This window comes from Corvus kubaryi, unplaced genomic scaffold (assembly GCF_017639235.1).
Source record: "Corvus kubaryi isolate FWS band 111438036 unplaced genomic scaffold, C.kubaryi_AGA036_p1.0 37328, whole genome shotgun sequence".
Classification (NCBI taxonomy): domain Eukaryota; kingdom Metazoa; phylum Chordata; class Aves; order Passeriformes; family Corvidae; genus Corvus; species Corvus kubaryi.
In genome coordinates this window covers 771,120-793,195 of record NW_024581106.1, presented here as the reverse complement: position 1 = coordinate 793,195, position 22,076 = coordinate 771,120, and the positions used below count along the sequence as shown (strand labels likewise).

Sequence of the window (22,076 nt, the reverse complement as noted above, 5' to 3'; positions counted from 1 at the left end):
ACATAGTAAGATTAAATAGAAATACATACAAATGCAAATAAAAACCACATTAAAAATGGTTTTATCCCTCTTCCATTCTCATTTTGTGTGCTGCTGCTTCTTCTCAGGGCCACAGGAACTGCGAGGTTAAGATTACTCATGCATAAAACTTCTACCAGATAAAAATTACTCTCTCTTCTCTGCAGCAAAAATCATCCTAAGATTCTACTACAGAAACATTAACATTTTTCTATACAAAAGACATACAAAGTGACCAGTTACTACAGCTAAGCGAAAACTGTGCAATACTCTAGCAAGAGATTTCATTTTACCTGTAAAAATGCACACTGTAAAAAAGCAATTATAGACATAGTTCCCTATTCAATTAAACATCTCTTAATTCCAGAAGGTTTTAGAAAAATGTGATGTTTTCCAGTATTACATTCTCCGAAAAGTTCCTCAATCTGAATTAATATAAGAAAATCAGCTAAACTAAGTACAGCTTTGAGAGCGTACCTCTGGGTGGTAGATCCATATCACCTGATGTGAGTCCTATCAAATTTGGTCTTTGGGCATGTACTCTATGTCTATACATAGGTCTTGAAGTATTTGTTATACTTGGAGCTTCTGGATTATAGCCATCTGTGTCATACGTTTCTGGTAACAAAGAAATTCTCTAATTAAAATAAATTGCAGTTAAAACCCCTAAGGTTTCAAATATAGTATTTAATTACAAGATAGAGTTACAATAAAAGAGTTGTATAACCACTATCATAAAAAACTGTCGTGCCAAGTTTTCTGCTTAAACACAATGAAAATATTACACTCCAGTCAAAATTCACACTTTATATGCAAATTTTACTTCCATCTTGAACTAAGTCTGAAAAGAAGAATGTTAATTTACTGTCACAGTCTATACAATACAAACTTATTCTCCCAAACTATGACATTATAAACTCTATAAAGTACAGTATAATATGAATCAATGTTATTCTATTTAGCAAACCTTGTGGGCAAAGCCTCAGTACTACACCTGCTGTGAAAAGAGAGGGTGGAGCAGGAGGCGGCTGGTGATGAATACCCGTGGTAACAACAGTAGGAACTGAGCTGGTTGCTGAGTTTGGGGGGGCATCCATGCCAGCAGGCTGTAATGGTGGAAGGGGAGGGGGTGGTCCTGTCAAAAACAAAGGAAAACACCACATTCATTTATTATCCACTACACTTTCATTACACTCTACTCATAAGGAAACTGATCTGAAATGCTTTTAAGGCGATTTAAGAATAAAAGGAGCTGAGATGGCACATCTACAAGACTTGATGCTGTACCATAAATTCACATGAAACCACCCCCAACAGCAAATGACTCAGAACTTGGATTAGAGAGAAAAGCATTTAAATCATTTAACATTTCTCCAAACACCTTATTTTTACAAGCAAAATTTAATTGCTAGCCCAGTATTCATCTTGACCAATAAAAGCATTTTAAAGCGCGATAAAAACTCATCAAATAATCAAATTCTATTTTTAAAATAAAAAAACTATTTTTTAATATAACAAAAATATTCTATGATGACAATAACTAACGTGACTGAAATTATTTTTCCAAACACCCAAGAAGAAACCTTCAACACTAATAGAACTCTTCTTAAAATTGAGGGATTTTTTTGTTTGGATGGTTTGACTTTTTTTACAACAGGTAATGTGACACTTCCAAAGCTAAGCAGTCAAGCCCTATCTTCAGTTTAATCATTGACAAGAGCAGGAAAGTGTTATAAAGTGATCTGAACTCGTCAAGCAGATCTGAAAATAGCATGTAAGGTAGAACTGACCAACCCAGAGAAAGTTACATTCTATCTTGACTGAAATAAAAACATTCATTCATGTCTTTCTTAAATATACTATCAACAGAAAACTAAAACAGTTTAAGAAACTTCTGAGCAATATCAAATATCAATTACTCCTGAATAAGTTTACCAAGTGGGACACCTAAGTTAATAAAAAAAAGAGAGAAAGGAATAGTCACATAAAACTAAGAAAACAGCTCTTAAACCACACAAGGCAAGTGAGCACTGAACTTTAGTTACTTTATAAATGACAGCCACGCACATAATCTCCATGTAATTTTTAGTGCTTCAGATGAAGTACTTTCCAGTGAAACAGTAAACAGAGTGGACAATTTTACTTAAGTTACTTTACAAGTTTAGTTTTAAAATTAATCCCAAATTGTATTTTCAGGTATAAATTTGATGTTGTCATTAATTATCTTTACTCTATTAATACAAATGAAACAGTAAGTATCCGTTGTTTCCAGGATTTTCCCTTCTTCTCTAACAGCAGTCAATTTTGGACAACTTCTCCTGTAATACTCAAGGAATTGAATTTTGCCATGTCATGCTTATGCTTAAATACAATAAAAATATTATTCTATATTAAAGGGTCACATTTAGTGTGCAAAATTTTACAACAACCAAGCCTGCAACAATTATCATCAAAAAGAGTAATTCTGAGGTAAGCTATGCCATAGTAGAGCATAGTTCAACTTTCTAAAATACAGCTGGGATTCTTCAGCTTTTTCAAAACAGCTTTTTGCACTGCCTACAACTCAAGTAAGATCCAGGCTTTTCTGACAAAAAATGGGGTTTAATCTTTTTAAATTACCTGTTACAGGTGGAAGGCTAGGTGGTAAGGGGCCTGGTGGTGGTACTGGAGGTCTAAGGTTAACAGGAGGAGGACTCAAAATTGGTGGAGGGGGAGGAAGTCCAGGAGGAGGTGGTCCTTCGACAACAGGGGGTTGTGCTGGAAAAGGCAGAATGCCAGGAAGATTCACATCTTCTACCACTACTGGATCGCTTCCATGATCAAAAGGGCACATGTCTCCTCTCATACAGAAACCCTTCTCTGAAACATCAAAAAGAACTGATGTTAGTATTCAACAGCTGTAGCTTGATTCAGGGTAGATATGAGACAGTCAATGGGTAATGCGGCAGTTTGTAAAATAAGAGCTTCACATACCAGCAGAAGCTTAGATTAGAAAATGAAATTGACCATTTAACTTTATTCTTAACAGTCAGCACACAGGGACTTTGCAGAAACCTGCTAACACAAAAGCGTTCAATTCTTCTTGAAGAACTAATTCTGCACTGAATTATAATGAATGGTGAAAGCAAAGAATAAAACCTAGATGTCATCACATTAACATTGTTTCTAAGCAAGAAGTGCAGACACTAGGATTGAGAAAGCCCTACTAAAAGTTAGAAGTTAATATTATGAAATTCCAACATGAGAAAATTGACTCATTTTTTCCTCTTTTCCAATTATTTCAGGAACCATTATAAGCTTTTGCCATAGTTTAATGTGATTACATAAAAAATTGCTATTTACATATAACATATGCATTTGTAAATATTAATTATATATAAATAAAAATTAATATATGTTTACTTCTTTTCTTTTACACACAAGTCAAACATAGGAGCGGGTCAGAGAAGGGTCACAAAAATCATTAGAAGCCTGAAGCACCTCTCTTATGAGGAAGGGCTGACAGAGCTGGGGCTGTTCAGACTGGAGAAAAGAATGCTCAGAGCACTGAGTTTAAGTACTCACTGCAGCCTTTAAGTACTTCAAACATTTTGGTAGGACCTGAAGTGGTAAGAAAGGGGTAATAGCTTTAAACTAAAGGACAGCAGAATCAAAGCAGATATAAGAAAAATAAATTATTATAATGAGGGTGGTGAAAGAGTGAAGAGGTTGCCCAGGAAAGTGGTGGATGCCTCACCCTGGAAACACTCAAGGTTATGCTGGACCGGGCTCTGAGCAACCAGGTTTTGTTGAAGATGCTCACTGCAGGGTTGCTAGACTGGATAACCTTTACAGGGCCCTTCTAGCCCAAACTGTTCTATGATTACCTGTTTAGCAACAGCACCCACAGAAACAAACAACACCAAAATACCAGTCAATGCAATACAGGGAAAAGGCTGAAACACCTGGTAAAAAGAGGAAGAAAGAGGAGTGCCCACTTCCTCAAAACATGATGTGGAGAAGAGGTATGTATTACCTCATGTTCAGGAAGAATTAATAGAACACATTAAATTGAACTACTAAAGAAAACCAGAAGTTCAGCAGAGGGTAAAGTTGAAAATGTGAAAGTGCAGATAGGAAGAGCAGTGTGATGGAACCATGTAGTCACTGAAGAGAGAAAACTTCAAAACAAAATGACACATTCACAACTGCACTTCCTTCACAGCATTGCTGTGATGTACACTGGCAAAACTATTCCTTGTAAGTACAACTCTGCCAACACTTGAAAGCTCAGTCTCCCCTTTTCTTACTTAATAAAAAAAATTCTAATCAGAGTTCTGAATGTAAATGGCCTAGAATGTAAACTCCTCATTGTGGTAAACAACAATAACAACAACAAAATCCCTCAGAAGCAACTTTAGGGGGAGATTTCAACTCTTCTGAGCTCACAGGTTCACAGGCTGATTTTAGTTAAGACACTGCCAGCTGCAGCAGCCTCTTGTGTGAATTTTGGCACAAGACATTTAAAATGAAAGCTTAAGACAGAGATAAGCAAAAAACCTAGCCAGTTTTAAGAAACATCTACATGGAAAGAAATAATGGTCTAACATGAGGCTGGAAAGTTTCAGCTCTAGACCTTTCAAGTTAAAAATTGTCTCTTAGATAGGATGGAATGAAACAGGATGAGATCAGTAAGGAGCTAACCATTGTCAAAACCATCAAATACAGTATTTGGTTGGAACATAAGACAGAAAACCTGGCTAAAACTGGATTTTTTTTGTAACTTTTTAGTATACTATTTTTCATTTATAGAAAGAAAGTTCTAGCAAGCAAAATAAATATACAAACACTAAAAGAGCATGCTGTCTAAAGTCAGTAAGAAGTGGCACAAAATTTGCATTCAAGAATTGTGCAATACAAAAACCTCACTCTATTAAAGATCAGAAAAAGAAAGGTGAATTACCTCAGTCTTTTCAGAAAGGGAGCAATCATAGGTGCAGGAAGCAATTAAAAATCCATGGACTTACCATCATAATCTCTACAGCGTTTCTTTGGCAGCGGAGGTCTTCCATAGGAGTTGTGGTCCAGCTGCTCTTCATGGAACTCCGACCAACTTTCAGTAGTGTTATTTCCATGATGAGCAGGAGCAATAACAGTAATAGTACTGCTCAGTGTAGGGACAGGGTAGTGGCCAGATGAAATATTTGTCACAGAAGAAACTGGAGTATAATTGTTCTCTAATGGGTCTGTTCTATCCATGTCATATTTTGGCTTTCCCAAATCCCTTTCTGTAACAAAAAGTAAAAATAAAAATTATATTGGGTAATTCCACATCCACCTTTTCACCAGAAGCAGCCACTACTCTATAAGTATCTTTATTTTGCATCAACTCAATACACACACATCATAATTGGAATGTTCTACAGGTTGCCCAAAGTGCCTGTGGAGTCTCCACCCTTGGAGTTATTTATAATGCAGCTGGTCCTAAGCAACCTGCTCCAGTTTATTTGCTTTGATAAAGCGTGTTGGACTACACCACCTTCAGAGGTCTCCCATAACCTCAGCTATTCCATGATTCTACATTCCAAAGGTTTAATCAGAAAAATAATAATCTGTGAAGTACATAGTCAGACTCTGGGGTATTTTAATAACAGCTACATCCACAGTAGAGCAGAGATCCTATTTAACTTCAGGCAGAGTACATCTTCTTTAGTGATGGACATATTCTAAGAATTTCAGATGGAAAGTTTTCAATAAAGGGAAGCAATGGCAAGAAATCAGTAACCATCACTTGAAAATACTACAAAAGTTAGAAATCTTTAATGTTTCAAGACAATGTTATTGTTGTATCTTCATTTTTTGATCTTCATTTTACATGTATTTATTGCATGAAAAGCTTTGCCGTAATAGGTGAAATAATAGTACTTGACAGGTGTGGAACACTCCCAGGCAGATACAGCAAGTAAAATGACCTTTTATTCTGAATACATACTAACTATTCTCTTCATTTTCTAATATTACCACCAAGTAAATAGTAAACATCCCAATTAAAACAGAAGAGTTACGTCATGACATAAGTTAATAGACTTAAATAACTCCACATTGAAGGAACATTACGAAATATCTCAAAGATGGCTCATCAGTGTGGGTAAAACAGGCATTTCTTCATGTTCTAAGAAAAAGAAACAAAGCTTTCACTACAAAATATTGTCCATAAGGTACTGTCATTTCAGTTTATGTAAATAATCCTTAAATCAAGACTTAATCATGTTGTAATCTTTTAGTTAAACTGCTGCATGTTATTTAATTTGCTTGTTAATAAGTTGTTTGGAAAATATCTGCTCTCATATTTTCAGAAATCTGTATTCCTACTCTGAAGTCTGGGTTACCAAGGCCTGTCTTACAGAAAGAAAAGTAATACACAGGACAGTTCTACCAGACTGTTTTTACCCCTATATTGTCTAATACAGGACAAAGATATAAAATTACTCTCACTGCTCTTTTCCAACTTACTATTAAAAACTATTGAGGGAAAAAGCATTATTTTCAGCTGAAAAAGCAACTCCCTTTTTAAAGAAGTGTAATTCTACAAAGTACTGTACTGAAGCCTGAAGTCCTACAGATATGTACACAAATGCAAATACTTACTGTAGTGATTTCAGCCCTTCACCTATGACACTAAGGAGGGGACAAGACCAAAAGAACTGAGCTGTAGTGTTCTGCTTGACAAGTCATTTGCTGCCAAACAGACAATTTCTGCCAATTCCACCTCTGCAAACGAGCATTAATTTCTGTATCTCCCTAAACCAGATTCCAAGTTTCCTAAAACTTAATGAAATGGAAATAACTTGGATTTTTCTGCCTCTCTTGCAACAATGCTTAAAAAGTGGCCAGCGCAGTCCCCTTAATAAAAAGGTATTAAAGAAGAACAGAGGGAAAGAGAGGAAAACAAGCACTGAGAACACAATCACAGAAGCCTAATTTCCACAGAAAACAAAGCTAAATTTGAATAAGGGACAAGAACAATAGAGGAAGTTCTAGTACATTTTGAACATAGTTTATAAGTGTAGTTTCTAAATTTTGTAAAAACATTCACCGTATTTTAGAGACCAACTGTTGGTACCTCTGCTTCGTGTTCTGCTCCGGCTTCTGCTCCGGTCTCGATCACGGTCCCGCAACCTCTCTTTGCTCCAACTCCTGCTTCGACTCCTGCTGTAGCTCCGACTCCTCCCCCTTCGTCTGTTGTATCGATCCCTATAGGAATCTCTTCTGGGAGGATTTCGATCATAGTCCCTCTTCCGAGAACGTTCATCTTTTTTCCTGTCATCACGGCTTCTAAAAATGAAATATTAGAGGTTAATTACAAGAATTATGAAGCCATAATTTGAAATCTTAACTACCTCAAAACTTTAAGAAATGTCAATGGAAAACTAGAGAAAAGCTACGAATTGTATCTAATTTATGGCTACTCCTTTCTTCTCAGAAGGATTTTAAAATAAGTTTTGCTTATTCATTTTATTTTTACCATACCTAAGATTTTAAAACATACATAAAATTCCGTTTCTGCCCAATATTGCATGTTTCCCAAGTTGGAAACACAGAGAGTTATTGAAGGGAAGGCTTCTAAATCAAAATTCAAACTCAGTATTGAGACGAATAAGTACTGCAATATAAACCACAAATCTAACATCAAAATTACTCATAAAATTTAAAGGGTGATAGCAGTGCACAACTTGAAAGACAGGTTACAGTGACATTACACACTTGCCATTTACCTACATCTGCATAAAAGCCATAGAAGTCTTCTTTTTAGGCTTATTGGATGACAACACAGAAACAAAACATTTATTATAGTAACACCACAAAAATCCAAATCCATCTGATTACTGATATAATAAAAGGAGTTACGCAAAATTTTTTACCTGGTGTCTCTGTAGCGAGAACTTGATTGAGGAGGGCTGTGATTTAATCTTCTAGAGAACTTTTTCTCTCGCTCTTCCTCTTTAACTATCTGAATTCAAAGCATAGATATTAGATCAAAACATGAGCACACTATAATGCAGGCTTCTGCAGTACCAAATAAAACCAAAAACTCTGAACACTGAGAAGCAGTAACACATTTTAGTCTCTAATGTAATTAGAGAACCTTCTGTATTAATTTCTATTTCTAGGAATATTCAAAGCACTGTTTGAGAGAAAATAAAACTATCCATCTTTATCGTGTCGCACTGAAAACACAGCTGCTTTTACTGCAGGTAGACAAAAAACCACTTTAAGGTTTTGGGAAGATTTAAGAAGGCATATTCAACAACCAACAGCAAAGTCTTTTCTTCATCAGCAGGTTATCTGGTTCAGTTCACACTTAAAACACTTCCATGCAGGCAAACCTAGGTTGCTACTGAAAAGCACAAACTCACTATTCTGGCCCAATGCACAAGATAAACACTTGTGACAAAAGGATGTTACCTGGATCAAGCAGCTGAAGGAATGAGAATTGCCATTTAGAATGGCAGCCTGGATTTATGGTGAATTAAAAGTTCAGCACAACTACAACAGCAATCTTGACCAGAGAACTAATGTAGATTATACTGCAGCTCCTACACTACTCAATAACTTCATTTACCTTTGCCTCATCAAAACTACTTTGGTTTACCTTTGAAGAACCCACATGTGTTAGAAAAACCATGCAGCAGTGCTCAACATGCCAAGCACAAATCTTCTGACTTATTTTAACGCTTTCATGTAATTACTAATAATATTATTAATAAACAGAAATTATTATTGACTTGAACTAGAATAAATTATTAATAACTTTTACTAATAAACAAATAAGCACTATGAAGTTAAACACATAAGCAAATTACATGAATGAGGAAAAATATGTACATTTAAATTAAAATCAGTGCCCACCTCTTCTTTTTTTGTCTCTTTTTCTTGATGCTGAAAAAATTCTACTTTCAGGCTTCCTGATGATGGCTGTTCTGGTGGAGGTAGGTAGCTTTTTGTATTCACAGCATCAAACAGTTTTTCCACAAATATCTGAGTTTCTAAAAGTAAAGAGTGTACAAATATCCATTATCCAAAACCACGGTTAACATTTGCTTTAAAAATAAATAAATAAACCCAAAAACCCCAGACAATCAACCAAAACCAGCATTCAACAAAAGGTTAAAAACAAAAAAGACTATTTTCTTTAAATACTGTGTTCCTAATTTTAGATTTAAAAGGACATTTACAGAGTCAAAAAACATGTCAATAATGAACAATGTTTCACGAAAGTTTTCAATTCTTGAATTATTTAATGTCTCTTATAAAACATCTGGAAGAGTATTTCTGGCATATATATACAGAGCTTCAGTACTTGCCCATGGAAGTTGTGGATGCCCCAACCCTGGAAGCATTCAAGACCAGGTCAGACAAGGCCCTGAGAAACCTGGTCTAGCAGGATGTGTCCCTGTCTACAACAGGGGGCTGGAATTAGAGGATCTTTACAGTCCCTTTCAACCCAAACCATTCTATAATTCTGTGTTTCTGTAAGTACTAACAAAACATATACCTAATGTTACCTATGCTATGCTAACCTATACACCTGGGCTTTTAAAAATTACTTTATGAAACCTGAATTACATTCTACAAAGTAACAAAGCTAATAAAGAGATCAATGCCCGATTCTATGGTAAATGATTGCTTAAATAAAGTGAAAAAGACAGAATTTTCACTCAATCTTAATTGTTATGACAAAGCCCATACCTTTCTGAAGAAATACATCCAGCTGATCAACACACAATGCCTTCAGCTCCTTTTCACTTTTATCCTTCTTTACCAAAGCCAGAACATATTTAGCTAGGGCAGATGGATCTGCATCACATCTGCAAACAGATTAGTTAGGGGAAAAAAAGCAATTTAATTATGGAAATTAATGTCCAAAACTGGCATGACCAATACATATATAGAGCAAAACCATTTCCTACCACAGCAATTGAAAAATACTCAGGTGTATTTTTCAAAACAGAGTCCAGATACATAATATTTCTAAGCATCACTTTCCTTTTCAAGAGAACAATTGCCTAGAATATTTCCTAACAACACTGCGCAGAAAACATCAGAACAAACTAGAACAAACTATTTAGTAAGAAACAGATTCAACTGCCTAACAGTATTAAAAACAAAGACAACAAATACTTCCCTAATTCCCCAAAGATGGAATCAATAATTCCGAATGTAACACTGAGTAACTGTTAACTGGGAAAAGTCAGTCTATCCAATTACAAATTAATACAGTGATACAGTAGAAGTGATCTGCGCTACCAAAAAAAAAAAAAAATCAGACTCTCGAGTATCCACTTAAATACACTTTTGAACATTCTTACTACTACTTACATATGAACACCATAAAAACTGAAACTGATTTTTTCAGTTTCAAACTTGGTTTCAAAAGCCTAAATTCAAATATTTGTAACAGATACCCCCATAAGGAGTACACTGAAAATGGAGGGAAATTTAGGGGATCATTATCCATTTGACATCTGAATTCCACCTACAATTAAGTACAGAGCACCTCAATGTAGAAGCTGATGGTCTTACGCACATCAACAAAGAACTTAGGATAAAGAAAGCCATGTATTCACATTCAGCAGAACATTATTTAATATAACTGGCATACTTTTTTTACAATGTTTCACCAATAGGGATCTACAATGAACTTTGCAGCGGTGTTGTAAAACCTGCCAAAGCAAGTGAGACTTCTGCAGAAAACCATTCATGTTTCAAAAACAGTAACTAATGACATGGTGAGACACTGGTCTTAAACAATTGAATCTCGTTATTTAGCATATACCAAAGGAAGACTTCAGGCCTCACAAAATAAGGCAGGATTTAATGGATGCACACCAGTCTTGTGATACAAACAGCTTATTTGGGTGGTAATTAAAGTTTGTACTAATGTTTTAAAGAGCTACAAGAAAAAAAAAATTGCATTGATACATCCTAACTGTACATATTTTCTAAAAAAAATAACCAATAAGAAAAATTAATCTGTGGTCAGGGAGTTGCACTGAATGTGAACATTACACAAATACTGCTCTAGCATAGAGCTCCAACAGTCATAACAAAGGAATAAAACAGAAGCTCCAAATCCCTTCCATAGTGAGTAAGATACAAATGCTGAAGCTTAATTATTAATCTAAATGCTGATCATTGAAATGACATTACTTTGGACACTAGGCAAAAGAAACCAAATCCCTAAATGCACGTATCACACCACCTAATTCCTCTCACCAGAGAAACTTATCTCCTGCAGAGCAAGCAACATCCCCCATGCAAACATATCCACTAAGCAAAGGAAGCCGATCTGTCAGCATCACTTATGGATAGCCTGGGCCCAGCACACATGGCCCTGAAGTTAAAGGTCAGAGCTTCAAACGTAACCCAGCATCCTCTAGAAAGCAGGCAATAGTAGAATTTCATGCTGAAAAAGCAACTTGGGCTGCTATTGGACGCACCACAGTATTCCATGTTAGTCTGCATTATTTATAGATATAGGAAATGGGAGTTCAGAATCAGTCTACATTCCAAAAGAACCCACACACGCTAAATGAACAAAATGAAAATATATACTGTGAATCAAAAACCAGACTGCACAGATGGAAAATTCTTCAGGAATTTTTCACATCTAGTTTGCCACATTCAGCTCTAACAACTCTTTACCCAGATGAAAATACTGCCCAAGCACCAAGTCAGTCACCTTGGAAGCAGGCACACAACCTCCTACAGTGAGAGCCGTAGGACTCTTCTTTAACGAGTCTCTTTAACACTGCAAACACCTGAGCCCATCAGCCAAGCAGATTATCTAGAAGTCCAGTGTTGAACAGGTATTCATCATAGGCTGCAATGAGGGTGCTCTCTCAGCCTTCAGCAGACCCTAAGACCAACATTTCATATCCTCTCAATCCTTGAATTTGCAAAATTACTAACTTTTTTTACTGCTTCTTCATGCAACTTCAATGGCACTTCAAATTTTCAATACTTTCCCAGTTTCAAGCTGACTCATAACTTGGAAAATTAATGTGCTGTTTTCATCATAACAGGTGGAGAGCAGACAATTTTCACATTATTATCCTCAGTTTTTCTTTTTAAATTTGAATTTCCACAAACTTGGTTCTCATTTGATAATATGAACAGTCACCTGTCATTGTTCAAAATCTGCTACAACTTACTTAAATGACACATGTGCACTCAAAATTTAGTGAGGGGGCAAAACAATAAAGAAAAAGGAGGGAAAAAACCCCAAGTCAGTCTAGAAGGTAAAAGCCTACTGCTCTTAGCTACTACAATGTATTTTAATTCTCCAGCTCCTACAGTATTGACTATACAACCTCACATTCAATTTAAACCAATTCCTCTTTCATGAGCAGGATAAAAATGAGAAAATCTTCTCTGGAAAGACACCTAGACTGTAACAAAATAAACAAACCATTAACTAACCCCCAAAAAACAAACCAAAAAAACCCCACAAAACTGCAAAAAAACAACAAACAAAACCTCAAAACCCAAACAAACAAAAGCTGTTTAAAAATAATGAACAGTCAATGCTTTCATCCTCCCTACCATGATGACTTCGGAAATCTTAGCAATCCTGTCCACCCCAGGACTTGAACTCATTCACCCAACTCCAAGATATGCTTGTAAAAATATTCTCAGTGAAAATGTACTTTTAATTTGCAAAACACAGGATCACTTTCTGCTGTGCACTCGTGCACACGTTTCAGCATTAACACCCTGTACGGCCACATATGAACAATGCAAAACAATTGTACTGCATTCTACAATTATTATTATTCAGTGTGTACAGAAGAATTTCTAAAACAGTAAGAATTTACATGCTTTCAATTTTGGCTACTTAACAAATACTATTTTTTAAAAAATAGTAACAGACAAATTATTTCAAATTGACACTAATTAAGTAATAATGAATACAATGAGTTTTGTGGTAGAGTGAGATGAAGATGTGTTTGTAAATCAACATTATGATTTTATGTCCTTTCATTTTTTAAAATTAAACTAACTGCAAATGATCTTTACACAGAGGCTGACGTCCTTTTTTAAGTACTGACTTGAAACAGAAGTCTCTTCTATAGCTGTTCTTCAAAGCTTGAAAAAACCCACAAACAATTAATCTGTTTTCTCCACACTATTGTGAAGACTGTTTCCGTAGACAGTATCTTAAATAGATCTAACAAGTTTATAATCTGATCTTTTATTGCTTTTTAAACTCTTATAAAATGCCTTTTTTTAAGATGATGCTAAAATTAAATTGCTAGCAACCTCAAGAGGTGGAAGAGAAGACCAACTGGTCTCATAAGTAAAAAAGAAACTTAAAGTTTACAGAACTGTGAATAAAGGAGGTCTGCCTGATTCTTTATAGCTATCAAGAGCTCTAGACATGATCTTTAATCATTTTGTTTGGGGAGAGCTGCTTTTTTACAAAGCAATTCCTTTCCACTTTTTCACCCAAACTTAATTCTGAAATGTTCTGTAAATTCTCAATCCACTGGTTTAGTCAAAATCCGCTGGTTTGGATTATGGGGCCTTGAGTTCTTCTGAGAAACAAGATCTTACATTCTCTAGCTTAACAGTATTTTCTTACAGAATAGCAGCCTTTGTGTGTGAATGATACGCAATATGCTTGCTCTTTGTTGTGCATACATGGATTTTTCACCCATTTTGAGCTAGCTTTATTTTAGCTATAGAATTTTTATTAGAATATTTTTAGCTTTTTCTAAACCTCTTTGTCTTGCATTTTATGCTCTTATAATCGACTTTGTTCTGTTAACAAATAACGTGAGAATAAAGAAAACAGGAAAGGTACTGATGGCAGCAAATATACTGTGTAGCACAAGGATTTATCACACAATATATGTATCATGCTATGTTCTTGCAAATTGAAATAGTGAAAGATCCTTAACTGACAACTCAGAAAAATGAGAATACCACCAACATATTTCAAGTACTCTAAGTTGCACTAAAAATCATCAGTAAATTCACATGTTGATTCTACTGCTCTCTGAATGATATACATTTTCAGCTATTAATACAGGTTTGAATCCTTAGCTGAACTTGAACATGGTGTGGTACATCAGTCCTCACCATAAACACAATCTGCGCATTAGAAGTGTGACAGAACTTTATACATAACTTCATTCTTATGATAGAGTCTGGCTACTTGAAAAATGGTCACATCCACCAAAACACGTAGAAAAACATTTCTCAACTCTGATTCCCGTATCTCCATCCCCTCAACGTTCCGTAGGCAAGTGCTGCAAGCACTAATGTGCATCTGTAATCACAAATTTCTCCTCCTGTTTTTGCAATTGTGTTTTCTTTAACAAACAAACTCCAGCTGGCACAAGTAATCTGAATTCATTTCCACTGCAGCAAGTACATCCCACTGTGTGCTGCAATTAAACACCATAGCATGTTTTCTTACACCCAATTTCTGAATATATATCATTGTTACTAACAATGTTAAATGTTTTTACTTCTAGTAATACTCTTCTGCAGTCTGTACTCTCCAAGTCAGAAAATACACAGTACCTACTTCTCCCTATTAAACAAGGGAGATGGCTCATGCAATCCTGCTTTAATAACATTATTGAATATACAGGCACAGACAGAAGAATTCTCTTCCTAGATCTCTGCATGTTCTTCAGAGAATTATATGTATACCTCCAACTGCTATGCAACAGATAAAAGCTTCGAAAAGGAAAGTAATTCCCAAGCAAATATTTTGCTCAATCACAGAAGGAACGGTTCAACAAAGCTCCCAGCAAAGTTAAAAACCCCGTGTTTCTGACCTCACCTGGTTTTGAGTCATTATTTGAAACTACTATTTCAAGTAAAGATAAACCAGAAAAGCTGAAGCTGTCAGAGTAAAATTGAGCCTTAATTTTTTTGTTGTACATATTATTTGAAAAAAGAAAAGTAATTTGACTGACTCACCCCTCTGTACAGTCTTTTCTTCTTATTTCAATACTTTGCAATTCATTAAACTTTTAACCTATCTGTTTCCAATACTCAGATTTTTTTTTAAATATAAAATACGTTCTGAGAACCCCCTTTGACTTTTTTAATTACCATGCATCTATATACATTAGCCTAACTGAGAAATGGAGTTCCTGGGGAATAGATATTAAAGGTGTTTGCAAAATCACATTATTGGTGTAGCTGTATGTACAAGAGCCCATATTAACAGAGCTTATACTGTACACACACACTACTTTTTTAAGATGGTAAAGAAACTACACAAGGGGTTTCTTTCTTCAGTTTTAAAATTAATGTACAAACCAAAAAGATGCTGCAAATCCTGCAACTAGTTCCTTCATAAATTTAAACTACCGCAACACAGTGAAACCTCAAAAGCATTTCTGTAGTCCTCCAGGCAACGAATGGCGCTGCTGTGAAGGAAATAACATGTAGGTGCACGCTATTTGTTGTGCTCTGATCCTGAGCGTTAACAACCTAAATTTCAGAGTCTAGTTTTGTTGCCTGCAGACTGATTGCTAAAAAACTGCCCAGTTCTTGACATTAACCAAGGTGGACATGGCTGCGTTTGAAGGCTGAGAGAAATGCTTTGTACTTGCAGGGCTGAGTGGGTGCAGAAAGATGTACACTGCATACTGGGCAGTGCAGGCAGCCTAATTCAGGCAGTTGTACCACTCTATTGTTACTAAGAAAAAAGAAATTCTATAAAAAGCTACACTGTTCAGTAAATAAAATAAATTACAAACTCATTCAGCAAGACCCAACTCTTAAGACACTATCGTGGCTGAGAAGGACCACTCTTACGATACTCACTCTCATTAACTCTCTAACAGTACTTAACGCAATAGAAACACATTGAGGAATTCAGCAGCCTCCAAAGCTGCTAATCAAGCTAATGATGCCATTAAATCAGTTCTAAATTATTATGATACCCAGATCTGACATGTTCATACAGCTGCAACCAGTAATTGGCAGCCTAGAATGCCACCCCTAGATTCAAGACAGCTCTCATGAGGCAGAACAGCTGTCAGCTTGCTGGCTCTCCAACACCCATTCACTACAGAAAGCAAAACTCATCAGAGTGTCTCTATGACTTCCAATGCAGTCAAAGGGGTTTCACTTCACTGCTGATGTTCACGGTAAGAACAAAAAAGGTTTCCTGTAACAGGAGTATTTTTATTTTCTGCTCTGAACTATACCCAATAATACCAATATTTTAATACTAACACAATATTTTTACACAGAAGCGTAGCAGTATCAGCACTCTAAGCTAGGAAGCTTGATTTCTCAAATACAGTAGCTCTCAGTCAGGTGAACAGACTATCAAGTTTCACAATAGATGTAGAAAAATAACTAGTGTTAAAGGTGACATACCAGTGATGTGTATTGGTGCTTTAGTTATTTAGGTTACAAATAACTTCATGCAAAGTGTTAACAAAGTAATGAAATGTAGAGAAACATTTATTGCTTCTGAACTTCTTAGGAAGTTTCACAGAAAATGGGAGAAATTTCACGGTGGGCCAATAAGTGTTATTGGTAGGATAGTGTGCCAAATGTATGTGGAAAGGAATGACAAGGTTTTTCATTTTAACTTATTTCTATGCTTTCAATGTCCTAGCTTACTAGCATATTCCTTACACCACCTTTTTTAAAAGTTAAACCTTTTTTATTCACTACCTTTTGTCAGTAACATGTGAAGCCAAAAAATAAGGGTTAAAAAGCTTGACAAACAAAGAGTAGTGAAGGCATAACTGAACACAATAGGACACAGACAATTTGCCATAAAATATTCCAATCATAAATATATTCAAAATATACTTTAAACAATTTTCATTTTATTTCATCTGATGTAAGTCGTTACACCACCATGTTCACTTACAGAAATCACCAATGCAAAATACCTTTCCATTTCAATGAGGTATGCCTAAATATGGCATAGATGTTGTAGGCATTTCACCTTTTTTTCAAGTTTGATTTAGTACAGGAAGAAACCTTCACAAAAACATAAATACAGTGAACTGTAAAAAAATTAGATATGGGAGCCTTAATCAAACAAAGTAAAATTCAGTGGGCCACAGAAATAATTTAATTTATTTTACACAAAGTAATTAAAACCAAGGAAACTTTCCACTGTAGAGAATTAGGGCAAGGGGGAGAACATTACAATGTCTTAAAAGCGAAATTGTGAGTGTAGCATTAGTACAAAAAGCTAGTTTTTTCACAAGCAGAGATTAAAACAAATTCAAGAAAAAAAATTAAAGAAATCCCTACTTGGAACTTTGCCAAGCCAGATCCTGATATTCCAACAAGGACTATATACACCGTTTATATAGTATCTGGAATGGACTTGCAGAAAAGAAACCCATCACGATTGACAGGCTCAGTGAATGCCTTGTTAGTATAGAAATCAGAAGTCACAGGCATACAGTTATATTCCAAGTTTAACATTATTTTCCAACACTTGACAGAAACCATGCCACAGACATGAAAGTGGGTAACACTAGAAACTTAGCTCATTGCTGTCTGCAAGCAAAGAGGATGACTAGTAACAAATGCCTTCTTTACAGAGCTGACTGGAGTTGAACATACAAGATAATTCTAGTCAAACACAGTAGCCACAGCACAAAAAGCCTCTTGCCACTTTATTTATACTGGTACTACATTTACATGGCTGTATCTGCAATGATTCCATGTGTATATTTAGCAATTCTCTGTACACCAAACAAAGCTGCACAAAGAGTTATTTCCAAAACCACAAAAGCAGCCTCTTCTTGAAGAGCTGTAGAAAGCTCCTAGAGACCTATCACCCCTCAAACGGAGCTGGACTGTGCAAATGCTCCAGCATGGCAGCATTTGCAGTTTCCGCCTCACTGCAACAAGACAAAACTCAGATAAGGCCTTTTTGTATGGAGGATCACCAAGGCTTTGCCAAAGGCATTAGAGTAGTCCAAAACAAACAAACAAACCCAACAACCTACCACTAACAAAAAATTCCAAATCTTAAATCCTCCACCATCCCTCTCCTTCAAACATTCCTGTCTATGAACAGTGCTTCCCAGAGACTCCACGTGAAAGCAATCCAACAACTGAATCATGTCCAGTCCATACAATTATGTAACACACTTGTTTCATTATACTTGTATATACATATACATTATATAAGAAGTTAGCGTTTTAGAGCAGTTTAAAGATAAAATGACACAATTTTTGTGGCTACTGCTATATTTTAATTCTGAAACATTATGTTTCAGAAGGACATGCATTATGGCCTTGGAGTAACTTACACATCCTGATTAAAAAAAGCTATCTGCTTGGAAAGGGCAATTTAGAAGGTGCAGCATGTTCTAACTCAGCTAACTCTACACTCAGCTCGAGGTAACTAGCACATTAATATAGATCTATACGTGTTTGTATAAAATTTATTTGCGTTTCTTCTTAAACACGCTTCTCCCCTTAAAACCACCAAGAAACCACCTCCGTAACAACCTAATACAGTGGTGTCTTTCTTAGTGTAGTTAGGAGGTTAAGCTACATATCTTGCAGCTAAAGGTTTCTGAGAGAGCCACTAGACAAAAACACTTGGCACTTTTGTTTCATTAACGGGAAAAGACAAGTCAAAAATCATTTCTGGGCTATGGCAACACCTCCAGAGGATCAGCACTTAGAACCTCGCTGTACTAGTACTGCAACAGTTACTTCTTTAGAAGTAGCTGCACACTGAAATTTTCATACAGCCAGAAGCTATGGCTGTAGTCACACATTTCAGATAGCTGACACCAAAAGCACCTCCAAGAGTATTTGACTGCTAAGAAAAGACAATACATCTCCACCAATTTCAGTATCTATTCAACAATGCAGAAAACTGAATGACAGTCCTTCCTGGTTTGTTTCCTCCCAAAGCTAAAAATTCAGAGAAGTCAACATCCTTCAGACCAGCAACTCCCTAGCTCTCCATAGTTTTCCAGATCGACAACTACATTTGATCTGCTCACATACCACATTTAACCTAATAGATACATGCTGGTCCTCTTAGTGAAAAAAAGCAGAAAATTGCACTGATCACGAAAGCTGAAAATCTCAATTTCACCCTTTAACTGCTGACTATTGCTAGGAGATCTCATGGTTTAATATTCAAACAAAGGAACATGGACCAACCTGAGTCTGTTCCAAACCTCTTAACCAGCACACTCTAAAATACTAACATCGAACTGCTGATTTCCATCAACAAAATATTCATACAAGAAAGTATCCAGAAACTAACAGTGAGCATTATGCAGCCAAGGACTAGGAAAGTCTACTACCCCAAAACAAAACAAGGTACATTATTTGAATATTGCATTATATTGACTCAAGAGAAAAAGTAATTCACCTTCCCCAAACCACAGCTTTACAAGACGATGATCTTTTTTCCCCCCAAAATAAAATCGTAAACGTCAAACCTTTTACAACAAAGACACTCAGTGTAATTTGCTGCAGGCCTAATTGAAAGTCCACTAAAAGTAAATTCATGGTTCATCTACTTCAGTGTGGTGTGGATCAGACCCCATGGAATAAAGCAGCACCACTACCTTCCCCCATACCCCCTAAAAAAAAAAAAAAAAGCCCCAAACAAACAAAAGAATAACCCAAGTGAAGCTCTCCTTAAAATGTTCCAGCATATTATACCTTTTCCAAGTTATTTCAACATAAGCCCTACAAACTGTATCCGTACACACATATACTTAACTAATGGCTATGGAAGCCATAAAGCAAACTCTGCCCCCCCGCCCCCATCTGAACTCATCAAGAGTAAAACCTACAGTGGGCAAACACCTCAGGGCAAAAGTTAACACCAGACCGAATTCAGAAGTTCTAGTTCATTTGATTCAAATCAAACTCCAGCAATTTAATTCAGACATGTTAAAAAGTGGCTCAGAATGACAAGAAAAGTGTATCCTTTGATCTACAGACACCACACTTCCAGAAGATAAACCTTTAAAACTAAGTTCACACCTCAGTTCCACTAAAATACTATTCAGAGAAGCAAGATATATTTGCAGAAGAGCCTCACTTACTCACACGAATGTTATGCTTAGAGGCCACGCAGGTATTCACAAACAGGTAAATTATTCTCTGGGGCTCCTACTCCCAAGTCCTCTACTGATGCAATTTTTATTTGGGGGGAAGGAAAACCAGAGTGTGTCACACATCCAAAATAACCAAGAATGATGTGCGACGAGTCTGTAGGAAATGCTACTGGGAAGATCCCAGGATCCCGCAAGACGTCCCAGTGGCACCTGAGCTCTCTCGGAGAAGGTCCCAGAACAGGGCAGCGGGCCGTGCTCATTACCGTAGCCTCTCCGGGGCTGAGCGCGGGGCATAGCGAGCTGCACACGCACACACAGCGTCTCCCGCTCTCCCTGGGCTACAAAGGGAACAGGAACGCGGTCGCTAGGGGGGGGAAGCTGCATCCTCCGGAGGGAGATAGTCCTACCTCCCGGCCGAGGAAGGCGACGGGAGAGCGGGAGAGCAACGCAACCCCTCACACAAGGCGGCCGGACAAGAAGAGCACTGAGAGAGCATCTCCCGGGATGCCCTCCCGGGACTCTCCGGCACCACGTTTCCCGCCCCTGCGGACCCCCATCTTCTGCAGGGGAAGGTTTATTTCGAGGGGGCGAGAGGGCAAGGAACGGTCGCGGTTACTCACATGGGCTCCAAGGTTTTGCTGAGCCAGGATTTCAGCGCCTCGAAGTTTTCTATGATCATTTTAACCACCATCCAGAGCGGCCCGGGCCCCCCGCCTCCCCGCCAGCAGCAACAGCAGCAGCCCCGGCGGCGGGTCCGCGCCGCCCCGCCGGCCGGCAACCCGGCTCCCGCCGCGCCTCCCCGCACCCTCCGCCGCCTCTCGGTTCGGCAGAGGCCGCCTGGCAGGGGCCGGAGGCCCAGCGACACGGAGGGGGCGGAACCAGTCGAGCAGCGGCTGCTTCCCGCGGGCCCCGCTCTCGCCGCTCCTCTGCCAGGGAGCGGGTCCCGGGCGCTGCGCGGGTCCCCCCCGCCGGAGGGCGGCGCGGCCGAGTGTAGCGGCGGCGCGGTCCGGGACGGGCGGCCCCCCCGCCGCCCTGAGCCGCAGCGCCCGACGGAGCGAGCGCCCGAGCGAGCGGGTAAGATGGCGGCGCCCCGCTGTCGCGAGAGCCGGGAGTCTCGCGAGGCCGGGCGGCGCGGGGGCTGCCGGGAGGCGGGGCCGAGCGGGGAGGGCGCTGTGCGGGGGTGAGGCGGGTTCGAGGGGCGGCCTCGGTGTCTTTCAGCGGTCACCCGTTTCCTGATGCCGTGGCTGGACCGAACAGGGCTCCAGTGGCAAAAGAAATGCCATTTTGTATTCCCGACTGGTGTTTGAAATGCGCATGTACTTGTTTTGTTTCCTGGAAACGCTGTTAGCCTTACCTAATATGATCGCAGAATCACAGAATGGGTGAGGTTGGTAGGGACCACAGTGGGTCAGCTGGCCCAACCTCCCTGCTCGAGCAGGGTCATCCTAGAGCACATTGAACAGGGCTGCTTCCAGATCATTCTTGAATAACTCCATTGAGGGACACAACCTCTGTGGACAATCTCTTGTGCACGGTCATCTGCACAATCAAGAAGTTTTTCCTTGGATTCAGGTGAAACTTCCCGTGCATCAGTGTCTGCCCATTGCCTCTTGCCCTATTGCTCCTCACCACCGAGAACAGCCTGGCTCCATCCTCTTGGCACTCTCTCTTCAGATACTTACAGACACTGATGGGACCCCCACTCAGTTGTCTCTTCTTGAGGCTGAACAGGCCATAGCATCTGCTGGACCTGCTCCAGGAGCTCCATGTCTCTCTTGTACTGAGGAGCACAGAACACACATTTCAGATGTGGCCTCACCAGGGCTGCGTAGAGGTGCAGGATCACCTCCCACTATCTAATGGCAATGTTTTTCCTGATGCATCCCGGGATACCACTGGCCTTCTTGGCCACCAGGGCACACTGCTGCTCATGCACAGCTTGTTGTCCATCTGGACCCCCAGGTCTTCCTCAGC

At 38.3% G+C, this 22,076-nt stretch overlaps 1 protein-coding gene across 5 annotated transcripts in view; it reads right to left on the bottom strand.

Annotated features, from left to right (window-relative positions):
- The window catches only part of RBM26 (RNA binding motif protein 26), a 52,450-nt gene extending 31,283 nt beyond the window's left edge, over positions 1-21,167 (bottom strand). For 2 of the 5 annotated variants that reach the window (XM_042029594.1, XM_042029599.1), the window contains exons 1-9: positions 20,723-21,167; positions 9,748-9,866; positions 8,908-9,044; positions 7,920-8,008; positions 7,094-7,332; positions 5,025-5,285; positions 2,638-2,877; positions 986-1,153; positions 496-636 (exon numbers count right to left, since the gene is read on the bottom strand). In XM_042029594.1, the coding sequence (XP_041885528.1) occupies positions 496-636; positions 986-1,153; positions 2,638-2,877; positions 5,025-5,285; positions 7,094-7,332; positions 7,920-8,008; positions 8,908-9,044; positions 9,748-9,866; positions 20,723-20,793 (1,465 nt within the window). In that variant the 5' untranslated portion in view covers positions 20,794-21,167. The remainder of the gene's footprint in view (positions 1-495; positions 637-985; positions 1,154-2,637; positions 2,878-5,024; positions 5,286-7,093; positions 7,333-7,919; positions 8,009-8,907; positions 9,045-9,747; positions 9,867-20,722) is intronic. The other 3 variants (XM_042029597.1, XM_042029596.1, XM_042029598.1) reach the window with 3 other exon arrangements.
- Between the last annotated feature and the right edge of the window lie 909 nt (positions 21,168-22,076).